At 31.2% G+C, this 24,887-nt stretch overlaps 1 protein-coding gene across 2 annotated transcripts; it reads right to left on the minus strand.

Annotated features, from left to right (window-relative positions):
- Nucleotides 1-1,109: 1,109 nt before the first annotated feature.
- Nucleotides 1,110-21,950, minus strand: LOC149578694 (BTB/POZ domain and ankyrin repeat-containing protein NBCL-like). 2 transcript variants are annotated; one of them, XM_089804145.1, is made up of 3 exons: nt 21,168-21,950; nt 18,623-20,109; nt 1,110-1,380 (listed from the first exon to the last, which is right to left on the minus strand). In XM_089804145.1, the coding sequence occupies exons 1-2, from the start codon at nt 21,597-21,599 to the stop codon at nt 19,150-19,152; spliced, it is 1,392 nt and encodes a 463-aa protein (XP_089660271.1). In that variant the 5' UTR covers nt 21,600-21,950; the 3' UTR covers nt 1,110-1,380; nt 18,623-19,149. The 2 variants fall into 2 exon arrangements, with proteins under 2 accessions (XP_089660271.1, XP_089660335.1); XM_089804209.1 differs by lacking the exon at nt 1,110-1,380 and adding an exon at nt 12,526-12,687.
- Between the last annotated feature and the right edge of the window lie 2,937 nt (nt 21,951-24,887).

Raw genomic sequence — 24,887 nt, forward strand, 5'->3', positions numbered from 1 at the left:
TATTAATATAATAAAGTATAGAAAAATTACTTTTATTTGAATTTATTTTTATTAAAAAATCAAGATTTGCTAAAAACTTTAAAAGTATTTCTTTAAAAAATAGTCTAACAAGACATTTTGAAAAGTCATTAATTCTAAATTTAAAAATATTTATCCATTTTCAATCTGATAACTATCCTATCAAAAAATACCTCGAGGGTACGAGAGATGATCTAAACCCTCCAAGTTCTGTTAGGCCCCGTTTGGTTGCTGGCATAGGAATAGAAAATTAGAATAGAAAAATGGAATGGGAATGGGAATAGAAATAGGCAATTCCAATCATGTTTGGTGCACTTGGAATTCGACTGGAATATGTTAATCTATTGTTTGGTTGTACAAAAATAGAATAGGAATAAAGTTAAGTTTTGTATTTTTAAAAACATTTTTCCTAAATTTTTTTTTAATTTATTATTTTTTTAGTTAATTCATTTTCATTTTAATTTTTTTAAACAAATAGATATAATTTTTAAAAATGTTATAAAAAATAAATTTTAAAAAAAATTTAACAAAAAAAATTCAAAAAGTAAAAGTAAGAATAAAAAAAAAAAAAAAAAAAAAATTAAATTTTTTTTAACAAAAAATAAAAATAAATAAATAAAAATAAAAAATAAAAATTAATAAAAAAATTAATAAAAAATAATTTTTAATGGAAAATTGGAATGGGAATGGAAATGGCCTATTCCAATAACAGATATTTTTTGGCATAGACATATGCTCATTTTAGGGGCAAAATTGGAATATGTCTTCCTATTCCCAATTCCGATTGAGCTTACCAAACAGCGAATATAAAACATATTCTAATTTTGTTTTCCTATTCCACTCATATTCCAGCAACCAAACGAGGCCTTAGTGCTCCATTAGCGGCTTAGGATTTCTCTGTTTTTCAACTATACCCAAATTTCTTATGATTATTATTTTCTGCACTGAATCTATTTAAGAAAATCCAGAAGTTTTATGACCTTCCCATATCTTTATTTTGTGGCTATTGTAAGTTTATATTTTTAATTTAATTCAATACTAAGATGTTTCCAATAAAAAACTATTTATCAACAAAAGCTAGAGAACGTATGAACATCACAAACATCGAGAAGCAACTTATCAATTTCGCTATCATTCTAACAACAATTATCCAGCAAAATTAGTAGTGATATTGGACTAATATTTCACTGAGGCAGTTATTCAGATGTTCACTAAAAAATCTCCATCCGTTATTCAGATGTTCACTAAACTCCCTCACTCTTATGAGTAGCAGTCCGATTAAATGTATTACATCACTTATCCTCTGCAAATGTCTTCTTCCTTCTGGTATCACGTTGTGCTTATCTTCCCGGCTCAAAATATCTGCAAATTCATTGATAGATACCTTAATATGTTCTCATAAATACATAGATCTCGTGGGTTAGAATATAAAAAACTTGTAATTCCTATAAGACGTGCATGTACTCCAAAATTGTTTGATATAAATCCAATCTTACATCCCCAAGCTATTTGAGCCCTTTCTAAGAAATTAAAACCCCTAGATCAACATATTTTATTTTCTATTTGTTCAAAAAGGAAATAAGTTTGTGCTCTTCTAAAGCATATCAAGCAAAAAGCGCAAGAATACTATTAATAAGCAGGTTCCAATCATCTAGTTTGAAATTCCACATCCATCCATCTTTACCACCTTCCATATGGTCTCAATATGTAAAAGAACATGAGTATCACCAATGTGTTCTTACTATAGTGTCTAGCCACTAGGGATTAGCATTAAGGAAAGATATTAAGAGCTACATGATTTAGACCTTGTCCTACCTCCAAGTTGGAGTGAGCCACTCAAGGAGAGGAGTAATAAATAAATTATGAGGAATGGAATCAACCAACTTGGTTCTAACAATATTAAGAACTATCTTTGACAAATAAATGAGGAAGGAAATCAAGCAACTTCATTCTAAGAAAATTCTAACAATATTAAGAACTATGTTTGGCAAATAAAATGAGGAAGCAAATCAAACAACTTAGTTCTAAGAATATTGACAAGAACTATTTTGACATATCTCTAATCATAATACAAGGAATGATCATGAGATTGCAAAGAAGGGACTTATACAACAATACACTGAACATTATTCTAGTGATAGAAAATAGTCTTATATAGCTTAAGCCTAGAACAAATCAATTTTATTGTATCTTTATAGAAACCCTACCTCCACCTATAAGTCTTGACCATCTTCTATATACTCTCAACATTTTGAGAGCATGAATATCATCATTGCATTCTTCCTAATATAATGACTAGATAGTAAGAATTGTCTACTAGGGAAGGATGATAAGAGCCACATAATTGGACCTTATGCTACCTTGAAGATGGAGAAAATGTGTACGACTCATATAAAATAAGGAGTAATGCACAGAATAGAAGAAAATCAGATAACATTTATCTATGAAGATTAACACATACTACTACTACACCCACACCTCTAATAGTAACACAAGGGATGACCATGAGGTACAAAATAGGCAATCTTGAAAACGATTCCTAGAGTATTACCTCAATGATCTAAAAGGGCCTAGAGAGGGGTTACCTCCAAAGCCACTTTATTTTCTTATCCTAGATTTATATTAGAATATTAAAGAGATTAAGAAAGATATAGATTAAGATAAAATGAGTATCTATTGAATTACTTATAAATGATGAGGAATTTAAAAAAAAAAATCCTTAGTATAAACACGAATCTCCAATTAGAAATATGCTAGTTCTCAATGAATTTGTTTTAGTAGTTTATGAAATGATACATATTGCAAGTAAAGAACACTTAAGTCATGAATCAATGATCAATTCATATCAACTTTAGTTGGAAAAGGTAAAACAACACTTAAAGTTCATATAGAAAGCATGGAAAATCATACTACACACACACACACACACACACACACCAAAAGAAACACTTTGGAATAAAAAGTACCAAACAAAATGAATAATGTTAGAAAACACAATATTCTTGTAAAGCTTGAAATTACTCAATAAAACCACATGAACTTGAGACATGAATGGGTTATAGTAAGAAATAAATATAATAAAAATATACTCTTATTTACCCTTGGAAAATATCATGATGCGTGTTCTCAAATAAGAAAAATTAAAGTTATTTAACATGTAAATGCATGCCTTTAAATTAATCAACAATTGGGTATTTAATAATATTTACATCATGAACAATGTGGATTCATCTATATGATTGAACACATTATCGACACATATTATGTGACCCTTAATTATGAGGAATATCATTATCATTATGCATAGGCACATCATGTAAGGTAGATGATAAAATATGGCACAATAAATTACATAATTATCATAGAGTTTCATGTTGGGTATATTATTAGGTATGGTGCGAACTAATTTATTAATATATAATATATTGATTGATGCACATGTTATAGTATTAAGGGATTTAGAGAAATGAATATTATTAGATTTGTGTAATAATAATGTATGGCAACTTAAATACTAATCAAAAGAGATGGAAAATACCATCAAATGCTTATTGAGGCTCAGATACAACAATGAAATATAAATGTATTCTCCTAGAGCTATGGCACTATTAGAGGCCATGGAAGGTGCTAAATATTCATAAATTTTATTAAAAAATTAATCTAAATCCTCTAATAGAAGACAAATTTTTTGTAAGTTCATTGAAATATGAAAGGTTAACTACATTGAAATAATGGATCTTGGGAACATAAAATACCATCATTTTGGTAAAAATGATATGATTACCTTAACCTCATCAATAGATTTAATGAATATAGTTTTAAGAACACGTTGATATGATTTAGAAGGGATTAGATATAAGATAATGATATAAGGTGATTGATAAACATGACTAAGATATAGAAAGAAAAGGAACATAATGATGGATTGAGAAAATTAAAAACAATGATTGCTTATTAAACATGGATAAAGGTAAATTAAGTATGAAATTGAGAAGAAAGATAGATAAATATTGAACTTGAAAATGAAAATGGAAACAAACCCAGGACCAAATATTAAGTAGTGCGGATCATACAACCTCCAAAACATATAGAAATGAAAAGCACCTTATGATTAAATTTGATGTCTAATTCTAGTAATCCATAACAAAATATATTATCAAAATTAAATAAAGTAAGAGCTAAGGCTAATGCATATTTATGTAAATGCAATTGAAGCTTATGATTAATTTAGATATTTAATTATAGTAATCCCTTTTCAAAGAAAAAAAACTAGAATTCAATATAGTAAGAGCTAGGGATAATGAATATTTATGTAATGAGCTCAGGTTAAAGGTGGTTTATATTTAACTTTTCAATCAATCCAATATGATTATTTTTATATATTTTCATCAATGTTACACTACTACAAGGTAGATTCATTCTTGCATATTAGTCATGGAATAATTTTCCTTTAGATGGATATTATTTTATCAAGTTCACCTTCCTTAATTACATTCTCTTAAAATTGTGCCTATATCTCACCAAGAGTAGTATTAAAAACATTGTTGTAAGTAATCATATGGTTATAGTGAAGCTTTGGAAATCCCAAATTGTAATAAGTTGTCTTATGATTTCTAATTATTACTCAATGAAAACAATTACTAGAATATAATGACCTAATACTAGATACCTAAATTTCTAAACTTCTGGGTGCTTAACTTGAGAGGTATCAATAGAAAAGAACTTATAGGTGTTGCAAATTATTTGAATGATTGGTATCAAGACTTAGAAGAAATGAATTAAACCTAGAGGTATAAAGTGATGGTAGAAGTATGTCAAGGCTTAGATATAGTTCTAGGGTACAATAATAAGAACTACATATAATTAGTAATTGGGATTGGTTTATTGATTGATAAGAATTACAAGCAAGTCGAAATTATTTGTAAACTATGACAAATTAGAATATCATGATATTACATTTATACTACTAACAAATATTGATGTTCTATGAAGGAGTCAATAGGAAAAATGTGCATTTTATCCAATAAAGTTTTCTTCTTACATATTATATTGAGTTTTAAAAATGTGTTTGATTAAGGTAAACTAGTTTTACATGGTAAAAAACCCAACATCCAAAATAATAAAGTTTCACAGTCTTTCTTCATGGCTAGGAGTAGCTTTTTGCATGTTATCAATGATAGGGATCGTCTCCACATTAGAACTTGTTTCTTTACAATGTCCTAATTTGAAATATTTAACAATAAGAAAGGCGAAGGCAAGGGCACCCTTAGAAAGAGCTTGGATGACCGCTTCTTGTTCCTCTAGTTTCATAAGCTCTTCAATAGAATCATCTATTATTGTTTTACCAACAAAAATCACAACCTTGACTCTATCCTACAAACTATTCAAAGTTCCTTCCACCCTATTAATATAATTTGTATGAACCACTTTAAGATTTCTAATGCCTTAGGCTACATTTTGAGTACTAGCCAAAATGGTGTCCAATTTGGAATTGGTTAAGGAAGGGTTTTCCCCGAGCATAGAAATCGCATAAATCATCCAATTTTATACAACTTATTGTCTATCCATAAAATTCTTGACCAATCTTGCAATAGTCATATTATTAGGCACAAAAGAGTTTTTTTCTATCAAGGCATCCTTATTATCCTCCATAGGAATCTCCACATGAATGCCAATGAGGCCTTTATTAATGATATCTCCCAGAGGGATCTCAAGGGAAACATGGATACCATCTTTCATAATCTTGTGTTCTACACCTAGAACATCTTCCTAGATTTCATAGTGGGAAGGGAACCAAAGGGGTCCTTTTTTCACCTTAGTAGAGGACAATTTGGATCTTCGTTTAATCATGTCAACTATTAATGAAAAATATAAATTTATGTATATTCTTAAGTAAAGGTTAGTGATGGATAATTTCAAAAATGTATAATTGAGACTCTAATTTAACAATATATAGTTTTAAAATATATAATAGACATGAAGAAATTCTCCTCCTACCATATTTTTAGCTTTTCAAAATGATATTTTAAATAAATAAATGATAAGAAATTTTGTAATGTCTATGTGGTCTCCATTTGAATATTTTGGTGTTTTCATCTCTTAGATTTTGTTACTTTAAGTTTGTTGAAAGTGTCCAATTGACTCATATCTGATAGTTTTTCTTTAATTCTAAAATAAAATGATTTTAAATTGTTTAAGAGAGATAAATTAAATTAATGTATATAAAAATCTGAAGCTAATATCCTAGTTTATTAATAGCTATTTTAATACAAACTCTATTTCAATGGGTATTTACATTCAAAATGGTTAAAAGCTTTATAACACATAAAGAAAGTAGATATAACTTATATCATTAAATTAGAAAATTTGTAAAATAATTTTATTGTATATTTCAAAATTTAATTTTTAAAATTAAAAAAAAAAAAAAAAAAATTTAAGAATATATATATATATATATATATATATATATATATATATATATATATATATATATATATATATATATAGTATGCCCTTTTAACTAAAAGATAAATAAATAAAAAATAATAATTGTTTACACTTGCCTCTTCTAATTGGAAAAAAACAAAATAGTTAAGATTATTTGATTTTCTAGGCAAAACTATAAACAATGTTTGAAAAGGGTAGAGATTATTCCATACTTTATTACCTCTCAATTTTGAAAGAGTATTGCTACAAATCAACTAAGGATATCTATAAATTGGGATAAATGTTATGTAAAAGTGAAGGTGATCTAAAGTTCAAACCATTGTACTTAGGATTCAACCATTCTCGTTGAATTAAATCCATTAAGGATACAACTTGGGTCAATCAAAGGATGAGTTAGATATTATAAGAAGAGTGCATATGATATGAAGTTAATATCTAATTGTTGAGGATGACCATGACAATTTTATGAAAATTGACATGAATATTTTAATTATTAAAACATGTGAAAAAAGTAGATATAGGTTAAAGAATTAATAGATAAAGATGTTTATCCATCATTATTTTCTTTATGATGAATATTCAAATAAAATAACAAATAATACCTTAAATTCTAGTGAAACAAAAATATCCCTCACACTTTCCCAAAAATACCCACTCTCTTCAATATGTTGCTCCCCATTTTTCCCATTTTAAACCTGCCAATATGAGTCACATTGCATCTTATTTTTCCTTTAGTGAAGACACCATAGTTATTTTATTTAAATACTTAAGATTCTACTAATTAATTTATTTTGCTCAAAAATATTAAATACATCTCAAAAATATATATAATACATTAATAATTAGCAATAAAAAATAATGTGAATAAAAATATAAGGTAAATATAAATTTTTAATTTTATCTAAAATCTATAATCGTATTATCATGCAAGTCAATTCGAATAATCTTGAAAAGATTTTCTCAATGCTCAATCCTCCCAAAGGATCTAGTTTGTAGAACTTCATTGTGTAAAGTATAGACACAAACCTACCATACTTATATTGGGTTATAAAATCAGGTCACAAAGACAAGTTTTTGGAAGATTCATGGAATGACCACCCTCCTTTGTCATTACAAATGAACATCAATTAAGCTATGATAGTTTTTGAGAAAAAATGGATTGATAGTGTGTAGTATTAGTTGATTTTTCGCTCTTTAGAAGCTACACATGTGGTAGAATGGTGAGATTTCATGGAAATGCCTTTCCTCAATACCATATAAAGCATCTCTTATCTAAATACTTGCGCAAAGGAGTGTATACTTTTCTTTAGAATTTAATGTTCTAATTTGGGTAGCTAGCAAGTCCAGGTTCTATATAGTAAAGCAAGGTTATTGCTCCTTGGCATTTAGAGAAAACTGGATTATGTTGAGGGTTTAATTCTTGTGCTAGCATGATGTTATATTATTTCCCCACTAGCATTAATTAATAAATATAAATTCCCTTCTAGTTCTAGATTCATTAAAGTTGGCATTTCTCAGACATTTAAACATGTTCTTTGCAATAATTAGATTGAAACTATAAATCACTTTCTTGTCCAATGCCCTTTTGTATATGCATGTTGGAAATGGATACACAAGAAATTAGAATGTTGTAGTCCATTGTCAACTTATTTTCTAAACTTCTTGATAGGATCATCTCTCCTCCATAGAGATTCATGTTAGAGTAATAAGATATTCCCTTATTAATTAAAAATCATTTTGATTTAATTATTAAGTCAATTATTATCTCTAGTTTACTTAAGATAAACTTTAGGCATATAAGAATTAATTCTTTTATTAATTATTATTATGCAACCTAGGATATTTACCTGTTAGGGTTTTGATCTCCTTTATAAGGACGATCTCTCTTTGTAATTTATAAATTCACTTTTGATAATAGAAATCTCTTTTTTTGCTCATCAAGAATGTCTCATCTATGGATATGGGAATTTCAGCCTCCATAGCTTTTTGCTTCTTTCTTTCCGCGACATGTGTTTGCATGCAGGTGATTCTTGGGAATTGTGGGGTTGATCTTTCATCAACTTCAACATGGTATCAAAGCTCTAGATCTTCATGCCTCTTGTTTTGTTTATAAGTAGTTTGGCTTGGCTTTAGATCTGTGTTTTTTCTTTTAGAGGGTTTCATTTTTTAGAGATCTTTTATATTGAATCTAGGGGGCTCATTGATTTTTGATGCACTTTGAGCCCAAACAGACATCACCATTGAGCTTAGAGCACCCAAAAACCCTATTTTCTTATAAATTTGTCCAATTTGGACACAGTTGGAATTTGAGGTTTAAAAATATTGCTCACAAATTGGGCACATTTCTCAAGGTGATGATTTTCTAATTTTTTGGCAAGTTTCCCAAGGTGGAATTTAAAAAAAAAATTTGGCATGCAAATGAGATTTTTTGACATGTTTCTCAAGGTGACGATTTTGTAATTTTTGACACAAAAAAAATTGGCACACAAATTGAGATTTTTAGTTACGCAAATCAAGGTGGTTTTGGTACAGAACTAGCACACTTCTCAAGGCAATTTTGGTGCTAGTGTTCATGCTTTTCGAGGTATTTTGGCATAGATCCCAAGGTGGTAAAAAAAATTTGGCCATAAATTACTCATCTGGACTCCATTTTTTGATTTGAAAGAAGCATCGAAAAGCTAATTCCGAGCCCATTGTGATGGTTAATTTATTTGGATTTTTTATTCTATTTGGTAGCCTATTTTGGTTGTCAAAGTTATAAGTTCTATTTTTCACTCCGAGAGACATCTTTTGAGACATTTTGTTTTCCAGATTTTTCTCCAAGCACATCCCATTTAGGTTTCTGCTTTTTTGTATTCAAATAGATATCTTGGTTCTTTCAGGTCTAGGGATTGATTTTGTTGTTTCAAATGATTTTTCATGGGTTATACTATCTCTTGTATCAACCTTATGTCTCTTTTGATATTTGTTGACATCCTTTTGTAGTACTTTGGCAAACGCACTAAGATAAAGTGTCACTCTATTGCATTTTGAGATCTTGCACATCTTTGTCTTTTGTTGTACTTGCACTACATTATAAAGTTCCTTAAGGGGTTTTATGTTGGCCATATTCACCATCTTCCTTTGTCAAGTGAGTGTTCCTTCCATGAGACTAGCCTCATGATGTGTCGATGACACGTTCCATTATAGGTGTTTGTACTTCTTTTGCACTCTTGATGTTCTTGGTTCTTCTTTTTCTAGGAGATATTTCATTGAGTTTCAGTGTTTATGTCTTACCTCTTAGCATTATAGGGGGGTTATGTTGTTTCTATTGCTTTCTTAGTTTGATGGAGTGAGCTATATATTTAGTATTTGATCCTATGTATTAGGTGATTGTAGTGGTTGGATACCTATGCATTTTGGTGAGATGAATCATTTACCATATAGACATTCTTTCCTTTTTTTTTTTTTGGAGGCCATGAAGATACCTTCCATCTTTGATTGATTGGCTCTCTAGACTTAGTCTTCTCTACCTAATCATATTTTATATAATGGAGGTTATTTAGATGAACAGTTTGGTAGTGTTTGTAGCTTCATGTTTCAGTGGTGTTCTTCATGATCATTCTTTTTTTCCTATCTTCTAGACCATTTTTTCCATCTCTTTTTGGAGTAGGGTTTGTCCCATGTGGTTTTCTCTATATCTCCTCTTTTTAGAAATTTGGTTGTGCTTGGATACCTCATCAGGCTTTATTGCAGGGACCCAATTTCCTTTCAGCAGTAGTTTCTAGGTTTTTAGCTACTCCCTAAGTTTATATTGTAGGGTGGGGGGGGGGGGGGGGGGGGGGTTAGAGTAATAAAATATTCCCTTATTAATTCAATCATTTTGATTTAATTATTAAGTCACTTATTATCTCTAGTTTATTTAAGCTAAACTTTAGGCATATAATAATTAATTCTTTTATTAATTATTATTATGCAACCTAGGATATTTACCTATTAGGGTTTTGATCTCCTTTATAAGGACGATCTCTCTTTGTAATTTATAAATTCATTTATGATAATAGCAATCTCTCTTTTTGCTCATCAAGAATGTCTTATCTATGGATCCGAGAATTCTAGCCTCCATAGCTTTTTTCTTCTCTCTTTCTATGATAGGTGTTTGCATGCAGGTGATTCTTGGGAGCTATGGGGTTGATCTTTTATCAACTTCAATAATTCATTTTGTGTAGCTCTTTTGAAAGTCTCTCTCACCATTGTAGCATGCATTGTATGGTGGGGAATTAATAAAAGGATTTAGAAATATTGAGCTCTTTCTCTTCAAAATATTTTTTATTAGCAATAAAAATAGAAATATAATAGAATAAATATTTCCCCTTAGCCCCTATCTTGTGGACAAAAGGAGAATATTTGGATGGGAACTTCTTTGAAGGTTTGCATTTTACTATAATCCATCCCTCCTCAATCTTGGTAGCCACAAAATGCTAGACCGACGAATTAGTAGAGTTCATAGCATCAATAGCCACAACACCATTAATGACAAGGCCAATAGTTTTAGAATCAACAACATCAACTCCACTATTTAAGATAGGTCCATCAATGTTACATCTTCCTCTTCAAAATATTATTCAATCCTTGAGACATTTATTTATGAGAATGTGAAAGCATATAAGTTGCAAGAATCAAATCTTCAACATCAATATTTTTTGACAAATTTAAAAGTGTTATCATCCTTGGTCCAAAATATCTTTACCTTTCAAAGAGATATAAAAAATTTACCAAAAGTCCTTGTGATAATGCAAATAAGAACACCTAAATTACAATTTTGATAAGATTAATTTTTATGGATCCTTTAACAGAAACCTATGTATCTCTACTATTAATTCTATGTAGAGAGACTTCAAAGGTGGCCATAAAATTTCGTAATTGCACAAATAATACTATACTATAGATTTTAACGCTCTTCTTCAAAGTATCAAATTATCTTTACAAACTGACATAACCTCTAGAGATATAGATATATCCCACCCTCGTTTCTAAAAATGTAGTCAACTTGTTAGATGTAGACAGATTGTCACCAAGGTTCTTGAAATATAGAAGGGCCAATAATTGGGCTGGTTAGATAGACAATTTATCTTATGAATTGAAGGAGGACAAATAGGTTTGTTATTCAGAGCAAGTATCCTTCTAGAAAGTGTTATGGACATATTGTGTAAGTGGAGTACCTATAATCTTTCTTTCATATTTGCCCATTTTTGTGCACACATCACATGTACGTAAGTCGTAATTAAGAGAGATCATATCCCAATGGAAGATTAGTATGAACACCTGTTTTCACAAGTGACCATAATATCATATCATGGCTTCCCACATGACATCCAATTCTGAATCTATATTGGCGTCAACATTCTGCACATCTCATCTTCACCACATAGAGAAAGATATATCAAAGTCCCTATCTTTAATCATCGCTATGTATGACACATCAGGTTAACTGAAAGATAACTAGTTAGACCTAGAGTGTGCCGCCATTGCAAGAAATCTGGTATGTTTTGTGATAAGATGTCAGGGTATACAATGGTTAGTAAGGGCCACATATTGAGAATGATATCTATAATTCCCACGGGTGTTGTTTTCCCATGTTTTGTGTTTTTAATCAATTTTAATGACCAATAAAGTTCATTTACTAAACAGGAAATGGGAGAAACCTGTTTTAGGTTTTTATCTCAGACTAACCGTTTGAGCCAGATTTTTGTGTGATAGAGCTGGTGGGGTTTGGGTGCAATCCAGACTCATTGATGAATAATGCGCCTTATTTTTATTTTTATTAATTATTATTTTGGATTTTATTGTTTTAAAAAATCTCATACGGAAGATATCAATCTATCATTAGATAAATTGTCGAAATATAAAATATATATTATAATCTATAATTTGAAAAAGCAAACTGTTCTTTTAAGTTATTGGAAAAAGTTTGACTCCAAATATTCTAAATTCCCATAGCTTCTACTTCATTCCAAGACTAAAAGTACTAAATTTCATATCATAAATTCAACAGAATAATTAAGTTTATGATTCCCCAATAGAACTACTGACGTTGAGCATTATTCTCCTTTAAATCTAGATCACTTGGCAACCTATCGAATTCTTAACATGTGGAGTATATATCAGTTATGAACTTGATACGCAACGACGTACTATAGTATATAGTAATCACGAGCTTGAGAAAACTAAATTCGCCACGCCCTGTATAAATCAAAAGACAGTAATTTCTGTAAAAAGCACTTCCAAATTTATATCGACTATGAATTCAGAGTATAAATAAAATTTGTACCACAGAAAGTTCCCAGCGAACGAATGCCAACACCCTTTACTCATTTCAATGCTAACACTTTGAATGATCTACATTAGTTGTGAGTAATAATTTATTATTATGTTAGTGATTGTTTTCTTAAATATTTTTGTATCAATGTTTTAAATGTTAGGATGATAATATTTTTTCCTTCTTAGTGATTCAAAATATGAATGCAAAAATATTTAACATTTATTCTATGAACTATAGCTTCTTATTGTAGATTGTAAAAATATCTTATATTTAAACAATTTTATTATTAAAAACTATTTAAAAAAAGAAAAAGAATGGCTAGGTGTTTTCAATTTCTCCCAAAACTCTAGGTTAATATTTGGAGTAACTCAGTAACTCTGTTTGGCAGTCCATCGGAGTTTTCAAGTGGTAATTATGGGAGCCTTTTAGGGCAGTCAGGATTTGTTGTACCATGAGTCAGAACAAGCAAAAGAAAGAAACCCATCAACCCAGATTGTAAACAAGTACTGGCCAAGAAAACTAAGAGCCAGTCATGTGAATTGTACTTCACATTTGTATACTAGCTATCGGCCAAAAAATTAAAGCCAGAATAGATGTGTTTCTTATGGTTCAAGAACATGTTCTATCTTACGAAACCTGGTTTCATGGAACAGTCAACTTATGGAGTTTGAAAGGACATTTATTTTAAAGGACAATTGCCTGCTTTATTTGGTGGACATATATGGTACCTGAGGAAAGGTCGATAAAGAAAAGAAGGGAAAATTGTACCATTGATTCCATTTAAAAAAATCAAAACACTATGAATTTTTTTGAAATTTTCTATCATTTGATCTTCATGTAAGAAAAGAAGGGAAAATTGTACCATTGATTCCATTTAAAATAACCAAAACACTATGAATTTTTTTGAAATTTTCATCATTTGATCTTCATGTCTGTATATCCCCGTGGCTAAATAGCAGAATATTTGCACCCGATGTGACGTTTTTAAAAATTTATTAATTAATTTAAAAGTGACAAAAAGTGGTTCTGTAACTTTTAAATTAATTACTAAATTTCAAAAAAGTCACGTCGGGTGCAAATATTCTGCTGCGTAGACATCGCCTCTGTATATTTTGTGATGGGCTGGTGGTTAAACAGTTTTTTTTGAATTAAGAGAATATATTATTATAAATATCATAAATTTTAATTTGTAGATGTAAATGTAGATGTAGATTTTTTATTATATTTGATTAGTATTTATCTTAACATATTATTGGATTGTAAATATTGATTTTATATCTAGCTATATATATACAAATTCATTTTTTCATAAGTATATATAAATACTAATGTACTCTATTAATATTACTATTCATATATCTCATATAGTATTAATAGGATGCATATTAATTATTAATAATATAATAATAACATATATGAATATAAAAACATTAAACAATGTTAAATGAAATATGAAGATTCACAAAGCTCTCATCCTAAAACTTAAAAGAGTATCAATAGCGTATAACACATATTGATAAATCTTAAATATTTCCTTGTGACACTATAAAATACTACAACATCAATGCAAAATTAATAAAATAATAATTGAAAAGGAAAAAGAAAAAAAGAAAGAAATCAATAGCTCTTAGGAACACATATTTTTTAAGGGCCCTCATTTACATGTTGATTTATGTCTATCACAAGTTCGATCTAAAGTGCTTTATTTTGTTGATTATAGACAATGCTTACCAATAGACTAATCTTATGAATAGATTCACATTTTCTTATACATTTATATATTTCTCTTAGATTTATTTTATTCACTTCATTCTCCTCCATGATCATAGCTATTATGTATATGATATGATGCAACTTTTAGTCGTGCATGTTGATGAAAGTAGTCGCGCAAACTTTTTCCTATTGCATGACTCATGTTCTTTTTTGTTCTATTTTATATATGTATGCATGTACATTTTGAGTTGATGTAAAGCAATCGAGATCCCTATTCGGACTTCCATTCATTTTGGTTTAAAATATATCTTTTTTGTTTCTTGTTTAACCTTTATTATTGATCCATGAATATTAAGTTCCTCCTTGTCAATGTGAAATATTGTTTACATCATTTTATCTTTCTATTTACTTATTCCTTTTTATGTTATATTAGTTTTCTACTATTTATCTATTTCACCTCCACATTCATCTACCTCTTTTTACATGTCATATTTTTCTTGGTTTTCCCACTTGAATATATTGTTACTATCTTTTAAGAAAAGTAATTCTTACTCTTGTTTTGGAGAATACTATTACTTTGAATATGTTATATCACACACACACACACACACACACACACACACACACACACACACACACACACACACACACAAATAAATAAATAAATAAATAAATAAATAAAAGTAATAATTTGAATGTGCTATATCATACACAATTACAATGTATTAGCTTTAACTATTATTATGCTTGTCGATCTCTACTAAGAATTCGTTTGGTAGCAGGAATTTTCCATTTGGGTGCACCAAATTAGAATTGTGAATAGGAATATGTATTCCAATTTTGGCCCAAAAATGAGCATTTGCAATTCCACCTAAATAGGTGGAATTGGAAGACATATTTCTATTCTTGTTTTATTTATTTTAGAAAACATAAATTTTTGGGTCTGTGATTTGAATATGGTTTTTCAAGCACTTGATGAAGCATTATGCACACTTGGAGGAGATGTGGACTTTTCGAGGAAAGATGTGTCATATGGAGACATATCAATGATGATTGTTTCTACAACACTTGAGGAGTTATTAGGCACACTTAGAGGACATGTGGACTTTTATAGGAAAGGCATCTAATGTGAAACACTTGAGGAGGAATTAGACACACTCAAAGGAGGTGGGAACGCTCATATTATGAAGAAAACTTCAAGTTTTATGGTTAAAGGATTTATTGATGTGATCAATTTAATGCTTCTTGAGAAAGTAAAGAGGATTGGTGAAGGTGCTTCATGAAAGTCTGCACTAGGTTGGGTTAAATCCCTTACAAATTTCACTCATGCTTAAATTAATGTAATAGGTGGGGGGAATATTAGAGTTATTATATTAGGAAGGTTCAGTTTTAGTTTTTATTGATAAAACCACAATATTATTTCAATAGTTGTGCAGTTATTCAATTTCTTATGTTTTTGTACCACCTTTTTAAGACACTTTTTTATTATTCAATAATTTATCAATCAATAAGTTATTTTCTCTCTATATTCTTATAGTAGGGGCTTCTTTCAAAGGTTGTATATTGAGGTAATACAAATAGATGTTCTTATTTTTGGATAAAATGTTTCTTTTCACAACCTCTATCATTCTAGGATGGGCCATGATTTCATATAGTACATATTTGCAAAACTAGAGCTTGTGATCTTCTTAAAGGAAAATTGAAAGAAGATGACAATGTTTCTTGCATTAAAGATGTAGATACATTAGATGACAAAGAAATTGTTAATAATTAATTTTGTGCTATGAACAATTTGAAGGTTAGTGGCATTGAAGGATGAAAATGTTTCCATTGTCTCAAGTTAGCTTCTCACTTTGAGATAATACTTGTATGAGAAGCATTTTTGGCTTTTATTTCATGCCTCTTTTTCCTTTCTAATGCTAATAAAATTGAAGAATATACATATTTTGAGAAGGTTCATTTTTTAGATGGGTTTGTGACTTGATATTGTGCTCCATTTTTGGATTTTATTTCATGCATCTTTTCTTTCTAATGCTAATAAAATTGAAGAATATACATATTTTGAGAAGGTCCATTTTTTAGATGGGTTTGTGACTTAATATTGTGTTCAATATATTGTTATTGAGCAAGCTTCAAAGTATATGATTAGGAATTATACCTTGTTGTGGTTATTAGACAATGATAGAGATATAATGCATCTCTTAGGAATCATTGTTGAATAGTTAAAGACTTTTATTTAATAAAACATCTGAAACTACACCTTTGCAAGGGTCAGAAGACAACTTGATGGAGCCTTACATGATTCCAAATTTGCTACTTCAGAAGAATATTTTCTTAGCATATGTATTTGTATTATCTAATCAACATATTTTGTTATCTAAGACTTTTTTTTTCAAGGGTGGGGAGGGTGGGGGGGGGGGGGGTGTTGTTGGGGGAGGGAGGGGGGGGTTTGGTGCATGTGGGTTGGTGTGGGGTGGGGTGGGGTGCTTAAGGAAAAGTGGTTTTGATATTTTTTAGAATCAATGTAATAAGGGGGGAATATTGAGTAATTGTTATATTCAAAGCCCCTACTTGTAGAGTGAGTGGCATAAAGGGGGCTTTGAATGAAGCCCCCTATGTACTTTCTGGCTACGAGGGGCTTCTAATGAAGTAGGGGGCTTCAAATGAAGGCCTTAGGGACCTTCATTCAAAGGTTGAGCTTCAATTGAAGCCTCTAAAATATGGCATCCCCACTTTCCATCTAATTTCTTTGTGATGGAAAGTGGGAACCATTATTGTGACCCTAGCCTAGACTATTGGATAAATGTATTATACATCATTAGGAACATTATAATGGATTATAAAAGCACTTGCATTACTAGATATTTCTATGTCATGTTGATTACTTGATTAGTTCTCTAGATCTACATATAGTACATGTCTTCCAACCTTATTGTCTGATAACATAAATTGACAACTTATCAAGATAGTTTGAACACTTCTTTCTACAAACTTTCTATCTCTAAAATGTGCAGCAATACCCATAATCAAACAAGCTTACCTACAAATACTTTAGATTGTTGGAGTAGATAACATTTTTGTGTTAATAAGTCTAAACCACTCTAGTAGGTTAATATCATGATTGTGACTCCATTGACTAACAACTAAAACACATTTGTTAGGTTTGTGATAATTATTAGAGTGGTCTTTCCATAATACATCTTAAATTTGTGCTATGATTATATCCCACAACTAATCATCCTTCATTCACAATCTAAAATTGGCATAAACATAAGTAAAATATACTAGCACTCTCAATTTCACTTATAAATTATCGACTCTTTATTTGTGCTTATTACATTTATTATTCTATACTAGTTAACTAAACCCAAATAGTTCTATTAAAGTTCATTGAATTTCATTGTTATAATCATAATATATATTTAAAATACATTTTAAATTAATATTCTAATATAAATTTCTTCAAAAAGCTTATATTTTACAACTAATTTTAAATTATATTTATGGTAATAAAATAAATTTATTTACTTACAATAATGTTTTAGAAGTAGGATACTATTTGAATTTGATATTATGTCTTGAAAATTCTTTCTTAAATTATTTGTCTTTTAAAAATAACTAAGTTTAAACAACACATTCAAAACTTTAACTTACATAAATGACTTATCAGAAATCATACTAAGCTAAATGATTTATCAGAAATCATACTAACTTAAGACATCATCATTCTGCCTATTAATATAAATTTCACATGACACATCAAATCGAGATTTACATTATGTTATAATTTAACAAAAACCCTAATCTTCTAAACAAATCAAATCATACAATAAACTATTTAAGCCAAACCATCCAAATCTTTTAATTTAATAGCTACCGCCCTAAGTTTTCAATACTAACACGGAGGTTTTACCCATTGACAATGGGGGTTATATGAAAGAGATCAATGAAGATAGCAAACTATTTTACAGCTTTAGTCTGAGGAATCTGAAGAAAATTTGATACCGAAAACAAAATAGCACTTTCACCAAACATATATATAAGCAAAAGCATTTTAAGCTAAGATATTCCAAATAACACAAGCTGAGCTGAGAGAGAAGAATGGAAAATGGAAAATGAAAATGTATCCATTGGAAATCATACCTGATGTGGTTGGCTGTTGCAGCTCTTGGACAAGCAAATGAGATTTTCTATTGATGGTTTCTTGACTTCACCCAGGAAAAACTCATGCAAACAGGAAACGAAAGACGAGCTAGTAAAATCAAAGTTGTAACTTGCTTTCCCAGTTCCCGATCATCTGATGCTCTTCAATCTTGAGAAAAAAAGATTCTTCAAAAACCCATTGTAAATGAACCAAAAACAGGCACAGTGATGCACTAATACTGTAATCTTTGGCTTCACAGAGAAATTGGATGAAAATATACTGAAATTGGATCCACATAATCATCCTTGACTTCATACTGAAATTGGGTGACAAAGATACTATAACCTCCTTGTTGGACTCATAATATCATCTCTGGATTCACAATCTCACCTTTGGCTTGGTAGAGAAAGTGGGTGGAAAAATACTATAATCTCCTTGTTGGATCATCCGTAGATCCATATAATCTACATTACATAATCCCTATATCCATATTATCTTTGGTATAAAATGGGGGGAATATAAGATACTAAAATCTCCTGTTTGGGTCCATATTATTATCCCTGGAGGCTGACCGGTCACTGAGATTTAAGAAGAGCATTCTAGAATCCATACCCGCAAGCTGACTGCTTCTGTCGGTCATCTCAGAGACTTGGACATGATCATTCTCTTGTATGATTCTATTTCTTGGAGAAAGAGCCGTGGCAGTGGCAGGTACAGAAGAAGAACCGGAGGTTTCCTGCTGCAATGAAGTGGAATTTTCTTCTTCTCTGGACAAGACAAGGGCAGCAGATTGGAGAAGTTCAAGGCAGAGCCTGAGCTTGTTGTGCTTCAAGTGAGAGATGGGCATGGACCCACTTCCTGCAACTCTTGAGAGGAAGTCTGAAGCCAAGGATTGTAATACATCAAAGGGAGTGGTACCATTATCTGTTCTGACATTAGGGTTTGCATGGTGGTCAAGAAGAACTGCCACCATGTCTGGATTCACCATCTCTGAAGCAATATGTAGAGCTGTTCTTCCTCCAGGACTTGCTGGATGGTTCACATCTGCTGCCCCTAGTTCTAACAATGCCTTAACCACTTCTCTACTGCAGTTACCCACGGCATAATGCAATGCTAGGGCTTTGTCCAAGTTTAACCCTTCCCCCATCACCATGAGTCTCACAAGTTCAACATCTGATGAGTCTAGAGCCCTCTGCATGCGTCTTATACTCTGCTCCTCCATTGAACTGCTGGTGGCCACTTCATTGTTGGGCAATATTTGAGTATTGGGTCTTTCATAGTTTGAGTATTTGAACCTTATTTCCTGTATTTTGGTCACCACATCTGATGGGAGATGCCTTGCAAGGACCTCAAAGCGTAGGCCAGACTTGGCTAAGAGATGAGAGCATGTGTTCCATAGGTATTGTAGATCTTGCTTCCTTGCTATCATCAACACCTTGGTAACATCTTCTACGGATGCCTTTTCCACCATGCTTGCTAGCTGTTTCTGTGCCCATGAAAAAAGAAAACACTTAGGGTTACAGTAACAAAAATGGGTACATCGCCTCATATACAGTAAAATAATTCACTTTCCTTTTCCCAATTCTTGCATCGAGGAAACCAGCACAATAATGTCTTGGGGAGAAAATCTAATGGGCCATCCTGTATCTATAATTGGCCCCTCACTACATAAGTGGAATAAATCAAGCCTGCTTTCTACGATGTATTCTCAGTTTCCTACAATGTTACTTTCTGTTTCTGTTGGAGCAAATCTTATACCTACATCCTCCCTACTTACATCCTCCAGGTTTATTTGAACACATACTGTAGAGTCTATGGTCCGAGTCAAACCAACTGCCATGTTGTTGACAATGGGAGAGAAACACAGGTTTACTTTGTTGATTGGGGTGATTTCCGTGAATGATCTAAACAATTCACATCTTCGTATGTGTTCATGAATCTAAAACCTGTAATAGATCTTCCGACCACGAGGTGTGAATCTAAAAATATAACGCTGGTCGAAGCTTCGAGTGTGCTGCTGAAGCCAAAATCAGTAATAGATTTTCTGACAAAGAGGAGGGCGAATGTGAATTTGTGTGATAATATAAACTTTCTATTATGTATTTCATACTTTGCTTTGATGATGGATCACTGAGTGTGATACAGAACATTAAATGATAAAAATATACACAATCCAATCCAGAAATCTATAAAAATAATAATAGAAAGCTGGTCAAAACTTAAAATGTGCTGTTAATCAACATATCTATGATAGACAATCAAACAAAGAGGAGAGTGAATGTGAACATATGTCATAGTAGAGAGCTAGGTTGAAGCTAGAGTGTGCTGGCTAAGCTATAACCTTCAATAGGTTTGTGGACAATGAGGAAGATGAATGTAAGCTTGTGTGTTGATGAAGAGCTGCTCCAAACTTAGAGCGTGCTGTTCATATCAAAATCTTTAGTAGAATTTAAGAAGAGCAATCTAAGCAAGTCAAAACTTAATGTGTTGTTTAAGATAGAATCTTTAACAGATCTTCAGACAAAGAGGAGGGCGATTGCGAACCTGTGTGATAATGGAGAGCTGGTCGACACCAAAGAAATGAGCAGCAGAGAGAATATCAAGGGCAAGATCAATAGCAGATGTACAATGGGTGTGCCAGCATCCTCTCTCGCTACAGTTAAGCCTTCCTTGATGCTTCTCCGGGACAATGGAGGCCTGGCCACTATACAAGAACTGCAAGACCATCATAAACACTTCATACCCCACAACTCCCACAGGAATCACCTGAGGACAAGAAGAACCATTTTTCTCATTCATGGCCTCATTGTTGCAGAAGATCATCCGGAAGAAGGGACTCCGGGCAGCCAGAATGCATTTGTGGGCATGCACTTGCCTTCCCTCAACAGTGAAAGTTACATCACTGAAGGCCTGCCCATTGACAAGCAGATTCAAGTAGTCTAATGAGAGGTTCTTCAATGGGTCTTCTGGATTCATCAGGCTCTCCTTTTTCTTTTACACAGTGGATTATCTCATACCAAGTCCAGATGATTCACGCTTCATGCCCACTACCAAGAGAGTTTTTCCTTTCTCATATACCAAAATGCTTGAGTTTCTTACCCAACAAGAGGATGTGGACTGTTATATCCTCCACTGAGATGAGTCAACCAGTGTCTTTTGCAAGCGAAAAAAGCCACCACAAAAGTTGAATTGCCTGCCTAAAGCAAGGCAAACACTTAGAATTCTTGTGAGATGGTTGAGATGAGAGGTGTAGAGCTTAAAGAGCCGTTGACTGGGCTGGGCGGGGGAGGCCCCTCTTGCACTCCATTATCCTTAGACGACGCAGACATCTGCTGTGCCCTACTCTAGGGGAGTAGGAAACAAACGGGTAAAAAGAGTAAAGCCGACCTAAACTGTAAAGTGCGCAGAACACTCTCCAAATATCTTTCATTTGGGGGACAAGAGGATCCCAAGAAAATCATCTCTTTTATTGAACTTGGTCAATTCATTCTTGTCATGGCATCCGAGGATATTGGAATGCTCTTATCATATACACAAGTCAAGTTGCTATACCATAACATTTGATTAACCGCCCTTACAAGTTTCCCATTGTTCTCCTTTCCTTTGGCAAAATGGGTCATTTTCTGTCAAGATTTAAGGACAAATATGATTAATGGGTGTCCATGTGAAGGATAAATATATTCAAATGAGATTCATAAGGAGAGGTACGTTTACATAAAACTTATTGCATATCTTCAGATATTGTTTTCTATTTTTTTTTAAAGAAAAAAGAAATTATTATATAAGAAGACTCAATCTTAAATACAATTTATTAGTGTTGATCTGAAATACAAATATTTTGAAATACATGAAACTCATTAAAAATCTTTATATCTGAAATTCATTAAAGATCTCTACCTACATCTTAATTATATTGTTTGGAGTGAAAATCACATTTGTATTGAAACACACATTCTATTTATATAAGGTGGAGTGGACATTACATTATATAGAGAGCACATTCAAACATTTGATTAACCATTTTTACAAATTTTCATTATTCTCCTTCTTGCTAAAATGAGTCATTCATATAATTATTGTGGATTTGAAAAATATATATATTCACTTAGAAAATTATTACAAATCTCCACATTTTATATGGAATGGATGTTGTATTTATAATGAGTAGAATGGGCTTTGTATTTAGAAGATATTTTATTTATATAGAGTAGAATGAGCATTGCATCTATATGGAGTAGATTTATATTTAAATTTATATTGACTAGAATGATCTTCATATTTATATGAAGTGGGCATTTGATTTATAGAGAGTAGAATGTACATTGCATCTAAATGGAGCAGATATTACATTTATAATGAGTGGAATTGACTTTACATATATATGAAGATGTCAATTTATTTACATTTAAAGAAATTGACATTTCATCTATTAAATATATCAATAAATTCTTTTCACTTAACCTATGAAAAAGTGAGACAACAAATTAAGGGATTGTTGATTTACATATTTACCATCTAACTCTATACAAGATGATAAATGTAACCATAATTAAACTAATCAAACAACCATTACTAACTAGTTCTCTACTTATTTTAGAAGGTTGTATCTACCTTCTTATCATTAATGTAAAAAGGGATAACTTTAGAAGTTTTTTTGAACCTAAAAGTACTAAGGCAAGCTTTTAACCAGAAAGTTTATCAAGGCATATGATATATTCAAAGAGAAAAACTAGTGACTGAAGATTGCAAAATGTCAAATTAATCTAAAAGGAACCCATTTACAAATGAATTTCCCACATCTCATAGATGAAACAAGAATAACTTTAATGCATTCACCTACTGATTGTTGGCAATTTGGTTAAGGGGATACTACGATGTTGTCATTTATGGAAACATATATGCTATACCCAATAGGAAAACTCTAGAGTTATATTTTCGAGGAGATAACTTAGAAAATTGTCTAAGTGTAACAAAGGCTAATTGTCAACATAGATACTTTACTGATTGGTGAGCTTCACAAAGATCTAATTGGCATGTGCACAATTTATAGGAGGTTGTACAGACATTAAAGATCATGATATCCCCAAGTGTGTATGTCATAATGAGTTGTACATATAGAGTTCTTCAAGTTTTACTAGTTACAGTCATGTACATTCAAAACATAGTAGAGGCAAGAAATTGGTAAATTATGTTAGAGATTTTTTTAATATACCAAAATAATTACTTAACTATTATGGGACATCATCCTAGATGCTAACTCTAACTTAACATGAAGTAATTTTATATTTTGGGACATGTGTGAATGTTATAATGATTAGAATAACTAGGAGGGGAGGGGGTGAATTAGTTATCTTCAGGTCCAGATGTACCAATTCAGCTATAAATCACTTCAAACAAATTAATCAATCTCAAATACTCACTTAGTCTCTATAGCATATCATCAACAATTTAACATTTTGTGCAATATCTTAACTCTCTTTCTCTATATGTGCCTACTACCAGCAAATAAACTATTGTAAAAATATAGCATACATAACAATAACATCAACAAATGAAAATAACACTTTGACACCAAGATTTAATGTGGAAATACAATTTGGGAAAAACCACCAAGTAATGCTACCAATTTTTTTGTAGTGCCTCTCCCATTTGACTTCTAAGAGTCATCCTTATGGATGCAACCTTGTTGATCTTTTGTTGTGATGGATCATGATTGTGACCATGAGTGGTCTACACTATTGAGGTGTTTGGATTTATGTTTCTGCATCAGTTGCTTTGATTGATTTATGAGATTATGTTAAAATTTATGGTTCACTGAGGTTGTGCCAGTGCTTACCAAGATCGATGTGGTAACATGAGGTTGTTCCATGATTACCTTGAGATGTGTGTAGAGATTGCACTATGTACTATTACCATGCTACACTGGACTAGGTTCCTATAGTAGTGGTTAGTCATGTTTATGATTGTGGTTGTTTATGTGTTTTAAATGCCTTTTTAATGCAAAGTAATCAACCTTTATTAAATGCTTAAATGATTAGAAATGTACTATCCATTTGGATTATTTGGTTATGTGCTGCAGATTTTTACCTTGTTATATTTTGATCTAAGAGATATCTGTTACTTATGTGATGTTTTACATTTGAGAAGACTTGAGGGTTAGATGTTATACCTTGATTTCAATATCGTAGATATTATACTACTATGATGTTCAGTAGATCATATTGCATAACGATGTCATTTTGAGATGACAATGTGTTTTATGAT

The sequence above is a fragment of the Cupressus sempervirens genome, chromosome 1, assembly GCF_028749045.1.
Source record: "Cupressus sempervirens isolate cs-2001-9-10 chromosome 1, ASM2874904v1, whole genome shotgun sequence".
NCBI lineage: Eukaryota > Viridiplantae > Streptophyta > Pinopsida > Cupressales > Cupressaceae > Cupressus > Cupressus sempervirens.